Source organism: Oryctolagus cuniculus, chromosome 2 (genome assembly GCF_964237555.1).
Source record: "Oryctolagus cuniculus chromosome 2, mOryCun1.1, whole genome shotgun sequence".
In the NCBI taxonomy this organism is placed as follows: domain Eukaryota; kingdom Metazoa; phylum Chordata; class Mammalia; order Lagomorpha; family Leporidae; genus Oryctolagus; species Oryctolagus cuniculus.
The window spans coordinates 45,033,140-45,052,729 of NC_091433.1; the positions used below are offsets into that span (position 1 = coordinate 45,033,140).

The 19,590-nt window shown below is 41.4% G+C and overlaps 1 protein-coding gene across 31 annotated transcripts in view; it reads right to left on the reverse strand.

Moving 5' to 3' along the window:
- Positions 1-19,590, reverse strand: part of HMBOX1 (homeobox containing 1) — a 224,162-nt gene that overhangs the window by 51,314 nt on the left and 153,258 nt on the right. For all 31 annotated transcript variants that reach the window (XR_011386241.1, XR_011386240.1, XR_007918102.2 and 28 more), the window contains 2 exons: positions 19,008-19,118; positions 3,781-3,934 (listed from right to left, as the gene is read on the reverse strand). Coding sequence is in view for 24 of the 31 variants with exons in the window: in XM_070068230.1 (XP_069924331.1) it covers positions 3,781-3,934; positions 19,008-19,118 (265 nt within the window). In the remaining 7 variants the exon portion in view is untranslated. The remainder of the gene's footprint in view (positions 1-3,780; positions 3,935-19,007; positions 19,119-19,590) is intronic.

The window sequence follows — 19,590 nt, forward strand, 5'->3', positions numbered from 1 at the left end:
GATGCTCCTCTTCCAATCCAGCTCCCTGTTAATGGCCTGGGAAAAGCAGCAGAAGATGGCCCAAGGGTTTGGGCCTTTGCCACCCACGTGGGATACTCAGAAGAAGCTCTTGGTTTCAAGCTGGCCCAGCCCTGGCCTTTGTGGCCTTCTGGGGAGTGAACCAGTGGATGGAAGAGCTCTCTCTGTTTCCCCCTCTCTTTGTAACTCTGACTTTCAGACAAATAAAGAAATCTTTAAAAAAAAAAAAAGACAAGAATTTTAAAAAAAGGACCTGAAGAGATATTTCTCAAACAAGATATAACATACAAATTTTTGACCAATAAAGACATGGAAAGATATTCAATATCATTTGTCAGGGAAAAACAAATTAAAAGTGCAGTAAGATACCATTTCATACTAACTAAGATGGCTACAACTCAAAGGGACAGACAATAATAACAGTTGGTGAGAAACTAGAACTAACCATGCTGTGTGGAATGTAAAATGGTGTTGTTTCTTTAGAAAACAGTATAGCAGTTCTCCAAAATGTTAAATACAGTTTCCACTAGTATACAAATTCTGCACAGCAGCATTATTATAATAGCCAAAAAATGGAACAATTCCAAATGTCCATCCACTGATGAGTGGGTAAATAAAATATGGCAGGTTACTACAGCTGAACATTATTTGGGAATAAAATGTATATCAACAATACATGGATGGACCTTGAAAATATGATACATGAAAGAAATGAGTCAACAAAAGAACATAGATGCAGGTGTTTGGCCTTAGCAGTTGAGATATCTGCATCCCATACTGGAGTGCCTGGTTTGAGTCTGTGTTCCACTTCCAGTTCTAGCTTTCTGCTAACATATATTCTAGGAGGCAGCAGGTGATGGCTGAAGAAACTGTGTTCCTGCCACTCATGTGGGAGACCTAGATTGCAGATGGATGCAACAGCCATGGCTGGGCCAAGTTGAACTGGGAGCCAAGAGTTTCACCTGGGTCTCCCACATGTGTGGCAGGGACCCAGGCACATGGCCATCTTGTGCTTCCTTTCCCAGGCTGTTAGCAGGGAACTAGATGGGAAGTAGAGCAGTCAGGACCTGAAGTGGCACCCATAAGGGATGCTAGCAGTGCAGCTGGTGGCTATACCCGCTCCATCACTACACAGGCTCCATAGATTCACTTTTTAAATTCATTTGTAATTTACGTTAGTGTACGGTGTGAGCAGTGGAATAATTTCTGACTTTCATTTTGTCCTACAATACTTGAGCAAAGCCTGCTTTTATGATTTTAGTCTGTGCATATATATTTATTGATTCATTCATTTTAATAAAAATTATGCAATACTGTAAGGTTAGGGGATGCTTTATTGCATTTTAGAAAATAAAAAATTCCATTCTGACAGAATGAAAATCATACTGTGACCTTCTGTATTACTACCATTAAGTACTCTCAAAGACTTTCTGCATTTTTCCAACTATTGGAATAAACTACATCCTGTCTTTCTAGTTGCGCCAAGAAAAATAAAATTAAACCATAGATAACTAGCTTGTGGGTTAAATATGTTTATTAATTAAAGTTAGAGTTAAAGAGAATGAATTAAGACAAAATGGGGGCCTTACACTGGATAAGCACTCAACATCTTTTTTAACTGAAATTTAATTGGCATGATTCTTTGGCTAGTTCTTGTTGCTTTGGAAAAAGCAAAAGGAATTACAGTCTCTGAAGTTCAATTCTGAAAATGCACTAGTATTATAATATAATAATTTTATCAATATTAAATGAATTCTTTCTCATATTGACATTATGTGATAAGTGTGTTCTGGTATCTTCAGGAAAAAATTAAATGACTGAATCAGTAGCACAGCTAGAACTTATACCAGCCAGAAACTAATACCAAAGCTTACTGTATTACCTAGAGGAAAATAGTTATGCAAATAATTTAAGTATTATTTTAATTCTCATCTACTATGTAGTAAGTTCTAAAGAAATTTTCAAAAAGACTAAAAGTTTCAAAATGAGAAAAAGTGGCAGATTGTAAATATCATGTCTCCAGAATAATAAATCTCACTCTTTTATTTTAATCACTCAAGCATATGAAGATTCATTATTCAATAAATGGCTTCCTCTCTTATCTGTAATAAAGAGAGTAAGGAAAGAAGTAGATAATAACATCAATGGAAAACCTATGGTCTCAATTTGGCTACTGGATCCAAACTTCTCTTTAAGCAAGCCTATTAATATTATCAATATCACAAGAACAAAAACATGGTCTGAATTTTAGTGTTTTAAATCTCCTTTTCTTTCAGGTAGTGATGTTAATCAGCTGAGAAATATACAGGAGTGTCAATTTGTAAAGTCAACAACAGGAGTCACTGTGCACTTACTCCTCATGTAGGATCTCTGTCCTTAATGTGCTGTACATTGAGACTTACTGCTATAACGAGTACTCAAACAGTATATTTCACTTTGTGTTTCTATGTGGGTGCAAACTGTTGAATTCTTTACTTAATGTATACTAAACTGATCTTCTGTATATATAGAAAATTGAAAATGAATCTTGATATGAATGGAAGGGGAGAGAGAGCGGGAAAGGGGAGGGTTGCGGGTGGGAGGGAAGTCATGGGGAGGTGGGGGAAGCCAATGTAGTCCATAAGCTGTACTTTGGAAATCTATATTCATTAAATAAAAGTTAAAAAAAAAGTTAGAAATGGAATTAAAAGATTAACTGTATTCTGGTACAAAAAAATGTTTTGACATCCATGCATACAAGGGATCTTTAGAAAGTTTATAAAAATGAGTGTTATCAAAAAGCTGAATGGATTTCAGTAAATTTTTTGTTTCAAAATAAATTTGTCTTAAAAGTCAAAAAAAAAAAAAGTGGGCAGGAGGAAAGATGCAAAAATCCAAATTGGCTTTGGAAAAACTTCATCTCAGAGATGAGGAAGTTACAGCTCAGAGTCCATGACATGAAAAAGTTAATCAGGTATCAGTTCTTCTGAAACTTCTCCTGGCCAGATTAAATGCTGGGAAAAGTGTACAGCTAGGATTTATTATTTTACTGCAAATAAAACTCTCCTTCATGATAAAATTGTGTATATATCACTTACAAGTAGGTGAGTAAAAAGATAATTCTACTATAGGATTTGTACTACATATGGTGAACATTTCTTAATTATGTATTTAAATCTCTATAGGTAGGAAAACTGAAAGTAAGGTCAAATTCAGGTTTAAAATATTGAGTATCTATTATGAATCACATACTATTGCTGGAGGGACTTTCATTTTGTCCTATAATACTTGAGCAAAGCCTGCTTTTATGATTTTAGTCTGTGCATATATATTTATTGATTCATTCATTTTAATAAAAATTATGCAATACTGTAAGGTTAGGGGTTGTTTTATTGCATTTTAGAAAATAAAAAATTCCATTCTGACAGAATGAAAATCATACTGTGACCATATTTACCATACTTGTGAGTCAAAAACAAGTATTTTCTAATCTTTGTGACTAAGTTCACTGAGGCTTCACTCCTTATCAAAGAAGGTAAATTTTAGTGGCTCTAAGAGAATTACAAAATATAATAAATCTAAACTCAAGCTAACTCTAACTTTATGAACTCTTAGTGCTAAGATCACTTTATTTCAATAATCCGGCATTTATAACTTGCCAAACTCCTGACATAGAATGTAGATCCCAAATTACTCATTTGAAATGAAAACTATTCCAATTTATCCAAAGTTTATCTCTTTTCTACATTTGGGGACTCTCTCATAGGAAAAGGAGACATGTACCTTTCCATGACAGCCAGGCACTCCTTTCTCCAGGTAAATCGACTCCCTCGTCGTAGTCGGAAAGTACCAGAAGTGGCAGAGACTGGGGGAGGAGTTTGTCTCCATTCAGGGTCCTCTATTGGAATGGGGGCTGGTCTCATACTGAGTGTAGCCCCTGAAATAAACAAGATACTTTTAGCAAATATCTTAAAATTTATTAAAACCAATATGATAAACATATCATGAAAACAAGAGCAATAAACTTTTGAGAATTTGTTCCTTCACTGAAACTTGCAAGCAAATATATTTGATATTACTTACACAAACACATACACCACACACACACACACACACACACACACACTCACACACACACACTTTGACAGAAACATAAATTTAGAGAGGCAGGGCCCACAGTGTGGTGTAGCTGGTAAAGCCACCTCTTGCAGTGCTGGCATCCCATTTGGGTGCCAGTTCAAGTCCTGGCTGCTCCACTTCCGATCCAGCTCTCTGATATGGCCTGGGAAAGCAGCAGAAGATGGCCCAAGTCCTTGGGGCCCTGCACTGACATGGGAGACCTGGAAGAAGCTTCAGGCTCCTGGCTTCAGATCAGCCCAGCTCCAGCCATTGTGACAATTTGGGGAGTAAAACAGCATGGAAGATATCCCCCCCCCCCCCGCCTCTTTGTAACTCTTTCAAATAAAATAAATATTTTAAAAAATAATAAATAAATAAATCTAGAGAGGCAAAAAGTTTTCCTTGAAAAATCCATCATTAATTATTTTAAATTGTCACTTTTTCCTCCCAGTGAGTCATTTGTCTATTAACTTCTTTTATGGCATTTTCTAAAACAAAGCACAAAATCTACCCCCTTATTGGAATGGGAAAGTATGATCTTTGGCCCTGTGACAACTTATACAGGTTAGCTTACTCTGAAAAATCTCTTGTGAAATTTCTACTCTTTAGCATAATTTTTTGATCAATATACCCTAGATGTTCAGAATCTTTCACTAGTATTCAAAGTACTGGGAAATTCTTAAAGAATATACACAGGTAGGATATAAGCTTAGAATTACCCAAACTGCTGTAAACTCCTGATGTGAATGGAAGGGGAGAGGGAGTGGGAAAGGGGAGGGCTGTGGGTGGGAGGGACGGTATGGGGGGGAAGCCATTGTAATCCATAAATCATACTTTGGAAATTTATATTCATTAAATAAAAGTAAAAAAAAAAGAATCAGATACAACATCAAAGAAGATAAGGTATTTGATAATGCTTGTAGTTTACTAATAAATCAAGTCTCTATAGGTCTCCTGCCTGTTGAAACTATACTAAGTTATCTTACCTCTAAAGAAAAAAAAATCAATGAAAAAGCTATCATTGAGATATCTTAATAACTCAGAGTAGTCTTTCCTGAATAGTTGAACTGGTAATGACACATTTATTTGTTTATTCAGTCATCATTGATCAGATACCTTTCAGGTTGCTTGCTCTAGGATAGAGGTTAAGAACAAAACCAGGAAAGCAATATTGTCTCTGACCACTATGGATTTATTCCACAGAATTTAATGGAACTTGGAATGCATTCATGGAGTTCAGTTCCTTACTCATCCACTCTTGTCTCACTCTTTACACTGTTGAATTCATTTTCAGAAAGTATAATTATGATCACATCACTCCAGTCAAAAACCATCAAGAAGTCCCAACCATCAAGAAGTCCCCTCTGCCTTTTCAATTCCAACTTTTAAGACAGCCTGAGAAAGAAGTAGTTTATATTCTCTTACACTGATCCCCAATATTTTAACCAATCTTGATTTTCTTTTACAAACTTCTTGTTCTGCAGTTTTCCCATTACAGTAAAAAGATCCTCATTCTTCAAACTGCTCAGCTCAAAAAGCTCAATTCATGTTTGACTTCTCTATTTCTTCCATATATCACATACTGAATTCATAGGCAAATTCTATTGATTTTATCTTTATCTTTTTAAAGTTTATTTTTACTGATTTGAAAGGCAGACCATGTGCAAGAGAGCACGAGAGTAAGATTTCTTGTATCTGCTCGTCCACTAGCCAAATGTTTAGAACTGAGGCTGGAACTACATCTGGGTCTGCCAAGTGGATGTCTGAGACCCAACAACCTGAACTATCATCTGCTGCTTCTCAGGGTGTGCATTAGCAGGAAGCTGGATTAGAATCAGAGGTGTGTGTGTTGGGGGCAGGGTGCAGTGTTGTGGCATAGCAGGTAAAGGCGCCACCTGCAATGTTGGCATTCCATATGGGCACCAGTTCATGTCCTGGCTGCTCCACATCCAATCCAGTTTCCTGCTAATGGTCTGGGAAAAGCAGTGAAAGATGGCCCAAGTAATTGGGGCCTCTGCCACCCATGTGGAAGATCTAGATAAAGCTCCTTGCTCTTGGCTTAAGCCTGGTCCAGTCCAGGCCATTGTGGCCATTTGGGGAGTGAACCCATGGATGGAAGATCTCTCTCTCTCTAACTCTTTCAAACAAATAAACCTTAAAAAAAAAATAGCAGAGGTAGGACCTGAACTAGGCATTGGGATATGGGATACAGGTATCCCAAGTAGTGACTTAATTTGATGTACCACAATGCCTACCCCTAATTTTATCTTTATAACATGTCCAGTATCACATCAAATTTTATTAGCTGTACTACTACCACCTTAAAACACATTCGCATCATCTCTCAAAATTGTGACTTCCTGGGATAAGTTCTAAAGGTGGCCCTTCACAGTACGTCTTAACCTCCTGGTAAGTTTGGCCTTAAATCGAGGCTAGAACTGTGACATGGTGTTAATGAAGAACACAGAAAATGTTTGAGATTAGATCACAAGAAACTTTGCAGCTTTTACAGCCTATGTCTCCTGGAATGCTGGCTCTGGGAATAGCCGGTTGCCACATAAGAAGTCTAACATGAGACCATGATAAAAGAAGCCCATATTAGGCACATGGGAAAAAAGATGCCCAGCCAGTTTGCAGGTGCTCCTGCCAACTCCACCCGGGTGCCAAACATTTGAAGGGAAAAAGTCATCTTGGACACTGCAGCCACAGGAGACCTCAAATCTCCAATCCCAAAATAGCCATGTGTCTGCCTTCAAGGAACTGAGGGATCCCCTGCTTCCTGGTATTCACACCTTTGTGTAGTTGCTTCCCATTATGTACCATGACTAATCTGTTTGACCAACAGCATGTGGTAGTGATGGTATGTCACTTCCAGGATTAAATTAGAGACACTGGGGCCAGCGCCGTGGCTCACTTGGTTAATCCTCCACCTGCGGCACCGACATCCCAAATGGGCGCTGGGTTCTAGTCCTGGTTGCTCCTCTTCCAGTCCAGCTCTCTGCTGTGGCCTGGGAGGGCAGTGGAGGATGGCCTGGGTGCTTGGGTGCCTGTACCCGTGTGGGAGACCAGGAGGGGGCACCTGGCTCCCGGCTTCGGATTGGCATAGTTTCGGCCGTAGCGGCCATTTTGGGGGGTGAACCAACGGAGGGAAGACCTTTCTATCTCCTTCTCTCTCACTGCCTAACTCTGTCAAATAAATTAAATTTAAAAAAAATTAGAGGCACTGATTTATCTGTTTTGGTTGTTCCCCTTCTCTTGGTTCATTTGCTCAAAGTCAAACTAGCTGCCACGTACGGGGACACTTAGGCAGTAGAGGGTGAGAACCATATTATGAAGAACTGTTGTCCTTGGCCAACAGGCAGTAAGGAATGGCCTGCTAATATCCATGTGAATGACACTGCAAGTGGGCTGTATCCCACTAATTGCACCACTGGTTGACAGCTCAATGGCATCAGCTAAACCTCTGCTAGACTCCTGATCCACAGAAACATTCACTGTGTTAAGTTGCTAAATTGTGAGATTTACAACTATAGATAACTGATGCAAATTATCACAGCCATCTCCAGTGTTTATCTTACCATATCCCCTAGCACAATTTAGCAGCAAAAAATTTTGCTTTAATACCGAGATTTCACTGTCAGTAAGAATAAGTACTTTTTCACTTTATTGATCATTATATATCTTTTCTTGTGAATTCCTATCTTTCCCCCTTTTTCTTTTGGGTTATTCATCTTACTGGTATACAAAAACATCAACTGTTATATAGACTGCAATTATTTTTTCCAGTTAGTCATTTATCTTTTTTTTTAATAAATGTTAAGCCATTTTTTCAGGTGCTTAATTGCCATTCAACTTATCTTCTCAGTACACTCTTTTAGCCTTTTCTTTTCTTCAAGATCTATTTATTTGAAAGTCAGAGTCAGAGTTAGAGTTAGAGAGAGAGAGAGATTTTCCATTCACTGGTTCATTCCCACCACAACGGCCAGGGCTGGGCCAGGCCGAAGTCAGGAGCCAGGAACTTCTTCTGGGTCTCCCACAGGGGTGCAAGGGCCCAAGTACTTGGACCATCCTCCACTGATTTCCCAGGCACAATAGCAAGGAGCTGGATTGCAAGTGGAGCAGATGAGACTTGAACTGTTGCCCATATAGGATGACGTTGTCACAGACAGCAGCTTTACCTGCTATACCACAATGCCAGCACTGATCATTTATCTTTTTTGTGTGTGTGTGCATGTGTGTTTAAACCACAATACATTTTTGGTTTTAGCTGTAGCATCACTTCAGGTTAGCAAACAAACCTATAGTTTTTTTTTTGGACAGGCAGAGTGAACAGTGAGAGAGACAGAGAGAAAGGTCTTCCTTTTCCGTTGGTTGACCCTGCCAATGGCCGCTACGGCTGGTGCACCGCACTAATCCGAAGCTAGGAGCCAGGTGTTTCTCCTGGTCTCCCATGCGGGCGCAGGGCCCAAGAACTTGGGCCATCCTCCACTGCATTCCCGGGCCACAGCAGAGAACTGGACTGGAAGAGGAGCAACCGGGACAGAATCCGGCGCCCCGACAGGGACTAGAACCTGGGGTGCTGGCGTTGCAGGCCGAGGATTAGCCTAGTAAGCCACAGCACCGGCCTAAAGTGTTTTTGATCCCTCATTTTTATGTAGTCAAATATTTCTCTTTTTTTATTTGTTAAAGATTTTATTTATTTGAAAGTCAGAGTTACACAGAGAAAGGAGAGGCAGAGAGGTCTTCCATCTGATGGTTCACCCCCCCCCCCCAAATTGGCCACAATAGCTGGAGCTGCACCAATCCGAAACGAGGAGCCAGGAGCTTCCTCCGGGTCTCCTACACGGGTGCAGGGGCCCAAGGACTTGGACCATCTTCCACTGCTTTCCCAGGCCACAGCAGAGAACTGGATTGGAAGTAGAGCAGCCGGGTCTCGAACCAACACCATATGGGATGCTGGTGCTTCAGGCCAGGGTATTAACCCGCTGCGCCACAGCACCGGCCCCTGTAGTCAAATCTTTCAATCTTCCCATATGGCCAAAGGTTTCCAAATGGTTTGAGTATCATTCAGAATATTTTTATAGCGTTCATGTTGTTTCAGTCATTAAAACATAGGTAATTAATTACAGTGTAGGATGTAAATATTTTCTTCCTCAAATTAGCAAGTATGCATCACATAATTCTTTAGAAATTTATACCTTAGAACAGTCTGTAAACTATGGTCTGCTGCCTATTTCTGTAAATAAAGTTTTATTGGAATATGGGCACGCTCACTCATTTACATATTGTCTTTGGCTGCTTTTATACTATACTAGCAGAACTGAGTAGCTGTGACAGAAATCACATAGCCCACAAAACCTAAAACCTTTATAATCTAGCCCTTTTCAGGAAGCATTTTCAGACTCCTGGCTTAAAAATATTCCTGGCAGGGGCCAGCATTGTAGAGCAGCAAGTAAAGCCATTGTCTACAACAAGGGCATCCCATATCTGTGCCAGTCTGTGTTCCAGTTTCTCCAGTTCCAATGCAGCTCTCTGCTAATGGCCTGGAAAGGCAGTAGAAGATGGCCCACATATTTGGGTCTCGGCTACCCACATGGAAGATCAGGAAGAAGCTCCTGGATCCTAGCTTTGGCCTGGTTCAGCTTGTTGTGGCTATCTGGAAAGTGAACTAGCAGATAGAAAATTTCTCTCTGTCTTTGCCTCCCTCTGTAACTCTGACTTTAATAAATAAATAAACTTGAAAAAAAATTTCTGGCCTATGTACTACAGAACCCTAAAACTAAAATCTTTTTTCAGCAACTGAAGAAACTGTTCTGGGTGCGATGCTGTGGTGTAGCAGGTAAAGCAACCGCCTGCAGTGCCAGCATTCCATATGGGTGCTGGTTCCTGGCTGCTTCTCTTCTGATCCAGCTCTCACCTATGGCCTGGGAAAGCAGTAGAAAATGGCCCAAGTGCTTGGGCCCCTGTACCCCAGACCCAGAAGAAGCTCTTGGCTTCTGGCTTCGGATCAGCCCAGCTCCGGCTGTTGTAGCCGTTTGGGAAGTGAACAAGCAGATGGAAGACCTCTCTCTTTCTATAACTCTTTCAAATAAATAAATAAATCTATATATAAAAAAAGGACAAGAAATTGTTCCACTGTGCAAAATAAGCAGGAAATTTGATCTGGGCCTAATTAAAAGCTAACAAAGTTTAGATATAAACAGAAATAGAAATTGGGAGCTATAGGGTTTAAGAGTCTTTATTTTAGTACTTTTCTAAAAGCATACAGAGGATACAGCAATGCAAAAATGCTGGAATCTACCTAATTAAGACTGTAGAAATTCTGTTCTACAGCTAGGGTGAAAGTTCTAAAACAGAGCCAAGCTGCCATCATGGCTGATCAACACAAAAGTGGAAACAGACTGAGTAAGGAATGGCTCTGGTAAAGTTACAGAGTTTTGGGGTGGAGCAGGAAACAGGTCATTGAATTCCAACTAGTCCACCACATTAAATGTGAGATACTTTCTTAGTTAAGTAGAATGATAAATAGTTACAAATAGAACAGCGAATTCGAAGAGGTTGAAGAAAAATAAGCCAAGTGATAATAATGATTCTTTCTTGGAGTTTATGAAGGTTATTATTATAAAGTCTTTTTTAATAATATTCTGTATTGTCTAGATTTTCTATAGGAAGGAAATTTATGTAAAATTAAAGCTGATGGAGAAAGTGAAGAGGAGGAAAGAAGACATAGAAGTAACAGCCTGGTTATGTTGAAAGAAATCAAGTCAGAAGATGTGAATTTTACAAGTTTCCCCAGTATATCTGGGCTCCCATTAAAACAAAATTTTGTACTTTCAGCTAGCAAATCAAAACCCAAAAAAGAAAAAAAATGAAACTTTTTCATAATTCTCTAAAACATTTCAAAATTTAAAAAATGTTCTCTGTACATATGTCAATTTTTTGACTATCGGTATTACATATGTGTGAGCCTTTATCAATAAGCTAAGAACAAGGGGCCGGCGCCATGGCTCACTTGGTTAATCCTCCACCTGCGGAGCTGGCATCCCATATGGGCACCAGGTTCTAGTCCCGGTTGCTCCTCTTCCAGTCTAACTCTCTGCTGTGGCCCGGGAAGGCAGTGGAGGATGGCTCAAGTACTTGGGCACCTGCACCCACATCGGAGACCGGGAAGAAGCACCTGGCTCCTGGCTTCGGATCGGCATAGCTCCAGCGATGGCGGCCATTTGGGGAGTGAACCAATGAAGGGAAGACCTTTCTCTCTGTCTCTCTCACTATCTAACTCTGTCTCACACACACACACACAAAAGCTAAGAACAAGTACAAGAATATTATTACCATCCCACCCCTAGAAATCAGCTTCTCCAAAAGTACTTTCTCATCTTCTCCCACTTGCTCTTGTATTTTCCAAGTGATAAAGTGGGCATTTTCTCTGATTACTGTATTAACTTCATGGGGTTGCTGTAAAGCCTCCTGGCAAACTTTTTCTGTTTAACTTTAGAAGTATGCAAACCTTATCTACTTGAGTAATGTTTAATTTAGACAAGGGAAAAAGACTGTTGAGCTTAATTTGATTACATAAAGGGCTTTTGATATCAACCACACTGAATTTAGCATCTGTCGCTCCCCGTCTTCGTGGAAGAACGACACAGGACCCTGCGCTGTTCTTTTGTCTGCTCGGCCCTCCCCGGGTTTGCTGCTGGTTCTTCCCGGGTTGGCTACCGTCCCTTCCACCTCCGTGGAAGGGCGGTTCCCCCTGCCACTTTCCCCACTTCCGCGGGGGAGCGGCACACCGCCGGCCGGCTCTCTCGGGGGCTGCACAGGTGTTCCTTCAGATAGATGTTCCTGGTGCATGCCGTCTCTCTCCTCCTTTATAGTCCTCTTCCACCAATCCCAACTCTGCTACCCACACGCCGAGTATGCTGCTCTCCTCCAATCAGGAGCAGGTCCTGCTGTTTATTGGTTGAACTGGAGGCAGCTGTGTAGAAGCTGTTTCCTCCTCTCCCAGCGCCATATTGTGGGAGAGCAGATGCATAAAATAAGTCTTAATTCCAGTAACAGTCTAGTCCGAGTTGCTCCCCACAGATCCCCCTTTCTTTTTATTTTTTAGCGTTGATACGCGCCTGTCTTCGGTGCCCCATGGCACACACTCTGCTCTGCTTGCTAGAGTTGCCCACAGGTGCTTACAAGCCCTACCAATCAGGCAAACCGAATCCGGGTCCTCTCTTCGCCATGTTGTGAGGAGGTTTTTAGACGCTGATGCGTGCCTATGTTCGGTGCCCTGCAACGCATGCTCTGCTCTGCTAGAACTGCCTGCAGGTGCTTACAAGCCCTATCAATCGGGCAAACCGAATCCGAGCCTTCTCATTGCGGTATTGTGGGGAGACTTATTGATGTTAATTCGTGCCTGTCTTCGGTGACCTGCGGCGCATAAGCTGCTAGCCACCCGCAGGTGCTCACCGCCTCCCTAATCAGGCAGACCGAATCCAAGCTCTCTCATTGGCATGTTGTGGGGAGGCCTTATTTTTCTCTATTTCTCTATCTCCGGGCATTCCTATTTCTCCTATCTGCCAGCATTCCTATTTCTCTCATTTTACTTCTAAACTTGTTTCTCTTATCCCCTCGGCTTCCCGGCACCCGTCCCGAGGCTGCTTCTCGGCGCCTCGCCCCACGGTGGCTTCCAGGCTCTGCGCCGCTTCAGCCCGCGCTTCTCGCATCTGCGCGGCTTCCCGGCTTCGTGCAAGCTCCGCAGTCTCCGCGCCCCTTCGCGCCCGCACCATGGCCTTCACGCTAGCCCCACGTTCCCTATCTACTTGCGCCTTGTGCACTCTCCCCGTTCGTGCCCCGTGCGCTCTCTCTGTGCGCGGCAGCTTCCGCGAGTCACACAGCCTAGCTCACGTTTCCGCCACTGGTATTCAGTCTAAGTTCCCCGGGCTAACCTGGCGAATTCAACCTAGCCTCCGCCTCTGGTTTTATCTTTTCGCCTTTTGCTCCCGGGCTGACTTGAAGAATTCCAACCTGGCTTACGTCTCCGCCTCAGCCTGCCCCCGCGGCTTCATCCTCCCTAACATATTTTTCTCTACCCGGTATGTTTCCTAACTTTTCTTCCAACAATATTCCTCCCTCATTTCTCCTGGCTTCTCCCCACAGTCCGTATCCGAGTCTAAGTTTCTTCTAGGTTTCACTTTCGCTTTCAACCTTAGAGATTTCTCCCAGCTTCCCCCCGTAGTCCGTATCCGAGTCTATGCCTAGGCTTTCGATAGCTTCTTCCGGCACCTTTTCCGTCCGGCTTTTCCCTAGGCTCTTTGCTAGTCTCTCTCTCTGGTATTTTCCCACTTCTTCCTGCTTCTTCCCTCCTAGGTTTCCTATCCGAGTCACGGCACCATTATGTCGCTCCCCGTCTTCGTGGAGGAACGACACAGGACCCTGTGTTGTTCTTTTGTCTGCTCGGCCCTCCCCGGGTTTGCTGCTGGTTCTTCCCGGGTTGGCTACTGTCCCTTCCACCTCCGTGGAAGGGCGGTTCCCCCTGCCACTCTCCCCACTTCCGCGGGGGAGTGGCACACCGCCGGCCGGCTCTCTCGGGGGCTGCACAGGTGTTCCTTCAGATAGATGTTCCTGGTGCATGCCGTCTCTCTCCTCCTTTATAGTCCTCTTCCACCAATCCCAACTCTGCTACCCACACGCCGAGTACGCTGCTCTCCTCCAATCAGGAGCAGGTCCTGCTGTTTATTGGTTGAACTGGAGGCAGCTGTGTAGAAGCTGTTTCCTCCTCTCCCAGCGCCATATTGTGGGAGAGCAGATGCATAAAATAAGTCTTAATTCCAGTAACAGTCTAGTCTGAGTTGCTCCCCACAAGCATCAACTTCTACAAAGTAAGCTTTTTATTATACATATTTTCATAAGATATTTTTTTATTTATTATTTTTATATTTTATTATTTTTTAATTAATTGCCATCAGCCTATTTTATTTATATGTCTTGCCATACTTCGGTTATGCTAGGAAATTCTGATCATGAGCCTCTTTATAAGAGAACTTCAATATGTTTGTTATCAGTAAAAATTACATAAATAACCATTCTATCCTTTTGCTGATTCCACTTAAATATAAATTTAAAAAATATAAAGAAAAAAACCTATAAGCCCTGACCATATCCAATGGATCCAGAGAGAAGAGCTTGCAGAAAGAGAACTCATTCAAGGTTTACAAGAAAGAAATGCTCTGAGGCCCAAGAACAGAGACACAGAATATACAAATATTGGTGCTAGAGTATGACGTGGTAGGCTAAGCTTTTGCCTGTGGCACTGGCATCCCATATGGGTGCTGGTTCATGTCCTGGCTGGGCTGTTCCTCTTCTGATCCAGCCCTCTGCTTATGGTCTGGGAAAGCAGTGGAAGATGGCCCAAGTGCTTGGGCCCCTACACCCATGTGGGAGACCCAAACTCCTGGCTCCTGGCTTCAAATCGGCCCAGCTTGGCAAGTTGCAGCCATCTTGGGAGTGAATTAGGGATGGAAGACCTTCTATCTCCTTTTCTCCCTCTGTCTATCTGTATTCTACCTCTCAAATAAATAAATAAATAAAGTCTTTTTAAAAATACACAAATTTTTTCCTAAGTACTTAAAAAAATAGTTTTTCATTTTGTAATTTTCCTCAATTTTTTTTCTCAAAGTATGCAAAATGATTATATTTACATTTCTCTAATGAGCTGCCTGTCCTGGAAAGAGAAATTTTAATGATATAAAATAATTACCTATTAATAAAAATCACTGAGGCGGGCAATTAAGCCTAAAGATTAAGATGCCTGCATCCCCCTTCTGAGTGCTGGGGTCTGATGCCTGGGTCCAGCTCCTGATTTCAGTTTCCTGCTAATGCAAACTCTGGGTGGCAGTGCTCCTGGCTCAATGGGTTTCCTGCCCACCCATGTAGGAGACTTGGATTGAGTTTTTGGCTCTAGGCTTTGGCCCCAGCCAAAGGCCATTACAGGCATTTATGGTGTGAAACAGCAGATGGGAGCTCTCTCTCTTTTCTCATATAAATAAACATTTAAAAAGAACCACTTCTATCTTAGGTACCTTCTACCTAACTGCCTCTTAAAAGCAGCTGATCAAAACCATATAAGCCAATGTTCTTTTTTTAAAAAAATTTTGGACTGAGGTTTTCCCTTCCTTACTGCCTTCCTCCCTGCCTTCCTTTTCTCTCTCTCTTTTTTTCCATTACACTTTATACTTAACGCACTTTGCAAATACACAAAGATTCAAAAAGTTTACGGAAAATGCATATGATGAATTCAATTATGCACAGATTTCAAAAATTTACACCAAAATAAGCTTAACTTTTAATTCCATTTTCTATGAATTTTTTAAAGTATATGGTAAAAAGAAAAATTTAGAAAGACACAGAAGGTTATACAATTAAAAAAGCAGCTAATCATAAGCTCAAGGAATGCTGTTAGGAATTTGCCACCTTCCCTTCTCAATGCCCTATGTTCTTCCTTCATCTGATTTCTCAATGGTGGGTTAGCCTACTTCTGGTTCCAAGAGAAAATGAAATGGGAAATAAGATGAAAACAAGGTTAAAAAACCAAAAACAACTTCAGAAGAACATTACCAGCCCAGTGTTGAAACTGGACTCCTAAAGTATAGTATTCTCAGGTTAGTGGTGCTATCAGATTGGTTGTAACAACACTGTTGCAGCTAAGAGTTGTACCTTGTTCTCTTTGCTATTGTCAGTGAACCAACTGTCGCAGTATCTTAGTTTCTGCCTAGGATTGGAGCACAGCGCTAAATCCAGTGTGAAGATTTAGCTTCAACATTTGTGATTAGAATACATCAATTCTGTTCTTTTTTTTTTTTTTTTAATTTATTTGAGAGGTAGAATTACAGACAGTAAGAGGGAGAGACAGAAAAGTCTTCCTTCCATTGGTTCACTCCCCACTGGCTGCAACAGCTGGAGCTGCGCCTATCTGAAGCCAGAAGCCAAGAGCTTCTTCTAGGTCTCCCATGCGGGTTCAGGGGCCAAAGCACTTAGGCCATCCTCCACTGCCCTCCCAGGCCACAGCAGAGAGCTGGATTGGAAGAGGAGCAGCCAGACTAGAACCGGTGCCCATATGGGATGCCAGCACCGCAAGCAGAGGATTAACCTACTGCACCACAGCACTGGCCCCATCAATTCTGCTCTAAGCATCAAATCCAAGAGACAAAAAAAAAAAAAAAAAAAAAAAAAAAATCCCTCTTCCCCTGTGGAAGCTGACTGATTGCCTGACATAGTTGACTAGTACCTGTCCTCCAAATTCTTCACTGCTCTGCCCCACAAATGTTGGAACACTATGACCATCCCTCTGGTAATCTTCTTGGTGGTCAACAATCCTTGATGGTTCCAATAGCTTATCTGGAATGTAATCAGCTTTATGAATCCCCTCGGAAGAGATCTTTTGTTTACCTACCTTGCTATCAGTTGAGTTGCTCTATTAAGCAGACTATGTACCAAGTTTTTGTCCCTCCCGACTTGATTTGCCCTGTTGTAACTCATGTGAAGAGAGATGTGTATGGAAAGGCGACTCAGTGCTGAGTCTGAAGTGTTGCTTCAACTATATCTTTAACTGTGCTATCTCATATATTAGTCACCAGTTCCATGTATCTTTTGAGTATTTAAAACATAGCTGCTTGAAAATACGTGCTTTAAGTGTAAATTACACATTGGATTTCAAAGAATCAGGACAAGAGAGAATCTCAAGATCTAAACAATTTTTAAAATACTGATTAAATTGAAGTGATAATATACATTCATGAAATAAAATATGTTATTAAACTTAATTCCATTAGTTTCTTTTCACATTTTAAAATGGGGTTACTAGAAAGTTTATAATTATACATGCCATTACATTATATTTCTTCTAGATTGTGCTGCCTTAGAACATTTAACTGGCCGGCGCTGCGGCTCACTAGGCTAATCCTCCGCCTGCGGCACCGGCACCCCGGGTTCTAGTCCCGGTTGGGGTGCCGGATTCTGTCCCGGTTGCTCCTCTTCCAGTCCAGCTCTATGCTCTGGCCCAGGAAGGCAGTGGAGGATGGCCCACGTGCCTGGGCCCTGCACCTGCATGGGAGACTAGGAGGAAGCACCTGGCTCCTGGCTTCAGATCGGCTCAGCATGCCAGCCGCAGCAGCCATTTGGGGGGTGAACCAATGGAAGGAAGACCTTTCTCTCTGTCTCTCTCACTGTCTAACTCTGCCTGTCAAAAAAATAAATAAATAAAGAACATTTAACTAACAGCAGTGACAACAAAGACATTCTCTTAGAGAAGTTTGTTTTTATATCCAGATAACACTAGAAAGTATCTACAAAATGAAGATTCTTCTTTGCAGAAAAACTTCCAGCTAATAAACACTGAAGGAACAACACAGATTATCTTCTTTCACAAATGCAACTGGAATAATTGATTCAAGCAATAGCGCAGGCCCCGACCACCTGATATTTTACTGCACCTATTTTATCATGTCTCTATTCATCAATCTATTTTGATTCATTTCAAAGTAGACTGCAACCATCAGCACCTGCCTCCCCAATACCCTATGAAATATTCATGCCAAAAATATTCTACCTGAATAAAATGAAGCCTTTAGCCTAATTTCCAGTTTATAAAATATAGCAGATAAACAAGAAGTTATTTAACAATAATTACTTAACAATAAAGTACATAGAAAAATCCAGAATATGGCTCATTCTGTAAAATTACATAATTAAAATGTTAAAATTGCCAACCTAAAATAGGAACTACAAAAAAATAGTCACAAAAGATTTTTTTAAAGACTTATTTATTTATTTATTTATTTGAAAGGCACAGCACAGTGACAGAGATAGAGAGCTTCTGTCCACTGGTTCACTCTCTATGATGCCCACAACAGCCAAGGAAGAGTCAGGCCAAAGTCAAAAAGGAACTCCATCCAGGTCTCCCCAAGTACTTGAGCCATCATCCACTGCTTTCCCAGGTGCATTTTAGCAGGAAGATAGGTTAGCAGCAGAGTAGCGAGGACTTAGTCGGGCACTCTGATATGGGATATGGGAGTCTCAAGCAGTGGCTTAATGCGCTGCACCACAATTTCTTCCCCAACAAAAAGACATTCTTCCAACAACGGGAAAAATGTGACTGTCCACTGAGAATAAATGCTATGGAATTATTAACATTTTTAGGTGTGATAAAATGGGGACTGTGGGGGCCGGCGCTGTGGCCCAGTGGGTTAAATCCCTGGCCTGAAGCGGGGGCATCCCATATGGGCACTGGGTACTAGTCCCGGTTGTTCCTCTTCCAGTCCAGCTCTCTGCTGTGGCCCAGGAAGGCAGTGGAGGATGGCCCAAGTGCTTGGGTCCCTGGGAGACCAGGAAGAAGCATCTGGCTCCTGGCTTCGGATCGGCATAGCACTGGCTGTAGTCACTATTAGGGGAGTGAACCAATGGAAGGAAGACCTTTCTCTCTGTCTCTCTCTTACTGTCTAACTCTGTCTGGCAATACACACACACATATATAATTAATTAAAACAGGTTTGCAAAAAAAAAAAAAAAAAAGACATGGAATCTTACTTGTTTACCTACAGTTGAGAAAAAGAAAATCAGCCATATTCATGACCCTTCTTTCAATCCATGGCTTAGAAATATGTAATGTGGAACAAAGAGGTGTCTTTAGCAGAAGTAGTGAACATAACTAGATAGTATTAGCAATAAACTAAATTATCACAATCCAGTTTTACAGTCAAAAGAGATTTCTAAAAAATTTTTTCAAAAAGGAACACCAGAAAAGAACGAAACAACCTTATTGAATAAGACAGCACATTTATTCAATAAATTAATTAATAACATTTATCTTGTTTCAGGAGCATCAAAGCAAAGAACATGATATTTACCAGGGTTTGTCTTCTCCAGCTGATACCATCGGTAAAATGCTCTTTTCTTTTGTTCACTCAGGTCTGATCCTTGCTGCAACAGCCAATGAGAGATCCGGCTCTGACTGATACCTACGCAGAAAGACAAATAGCTTTTGTGGTGGTGGGGGCATGGATTACAGTGAAGTTAATGATGGTTCTGTTGGTTATAAGTTACTGGGAACTTGCTATTCTCTGTCTCACTCTATGCGAAAGTTGCAACTTGAAAGATCCCTTAATATTGGACTGATTGCCATAGACAAGATATATGAGTATGTAGAAAGTATCTACTAGAAATCAAAGCATGTATTAACCAAGACTTTACAGTGGCCTCTAACACTTATCTCCAAATCACATTCATACATTTGAGATAAATTTCTAAGTAATAGTTATTAGTCATATGTTGATTATACTTTTGTTCCTTCTATTACCTGTGCCTTCCACCCCATTCTGGTTGAGAACATTCAAACTTTTAATAGATACTGAGAAACAAAAAAAATCAAGCCAGCAAGTTTTGCTACTCATTATTGATAACGATAAAAAGATTTAGGGCTAGGAATAGAAA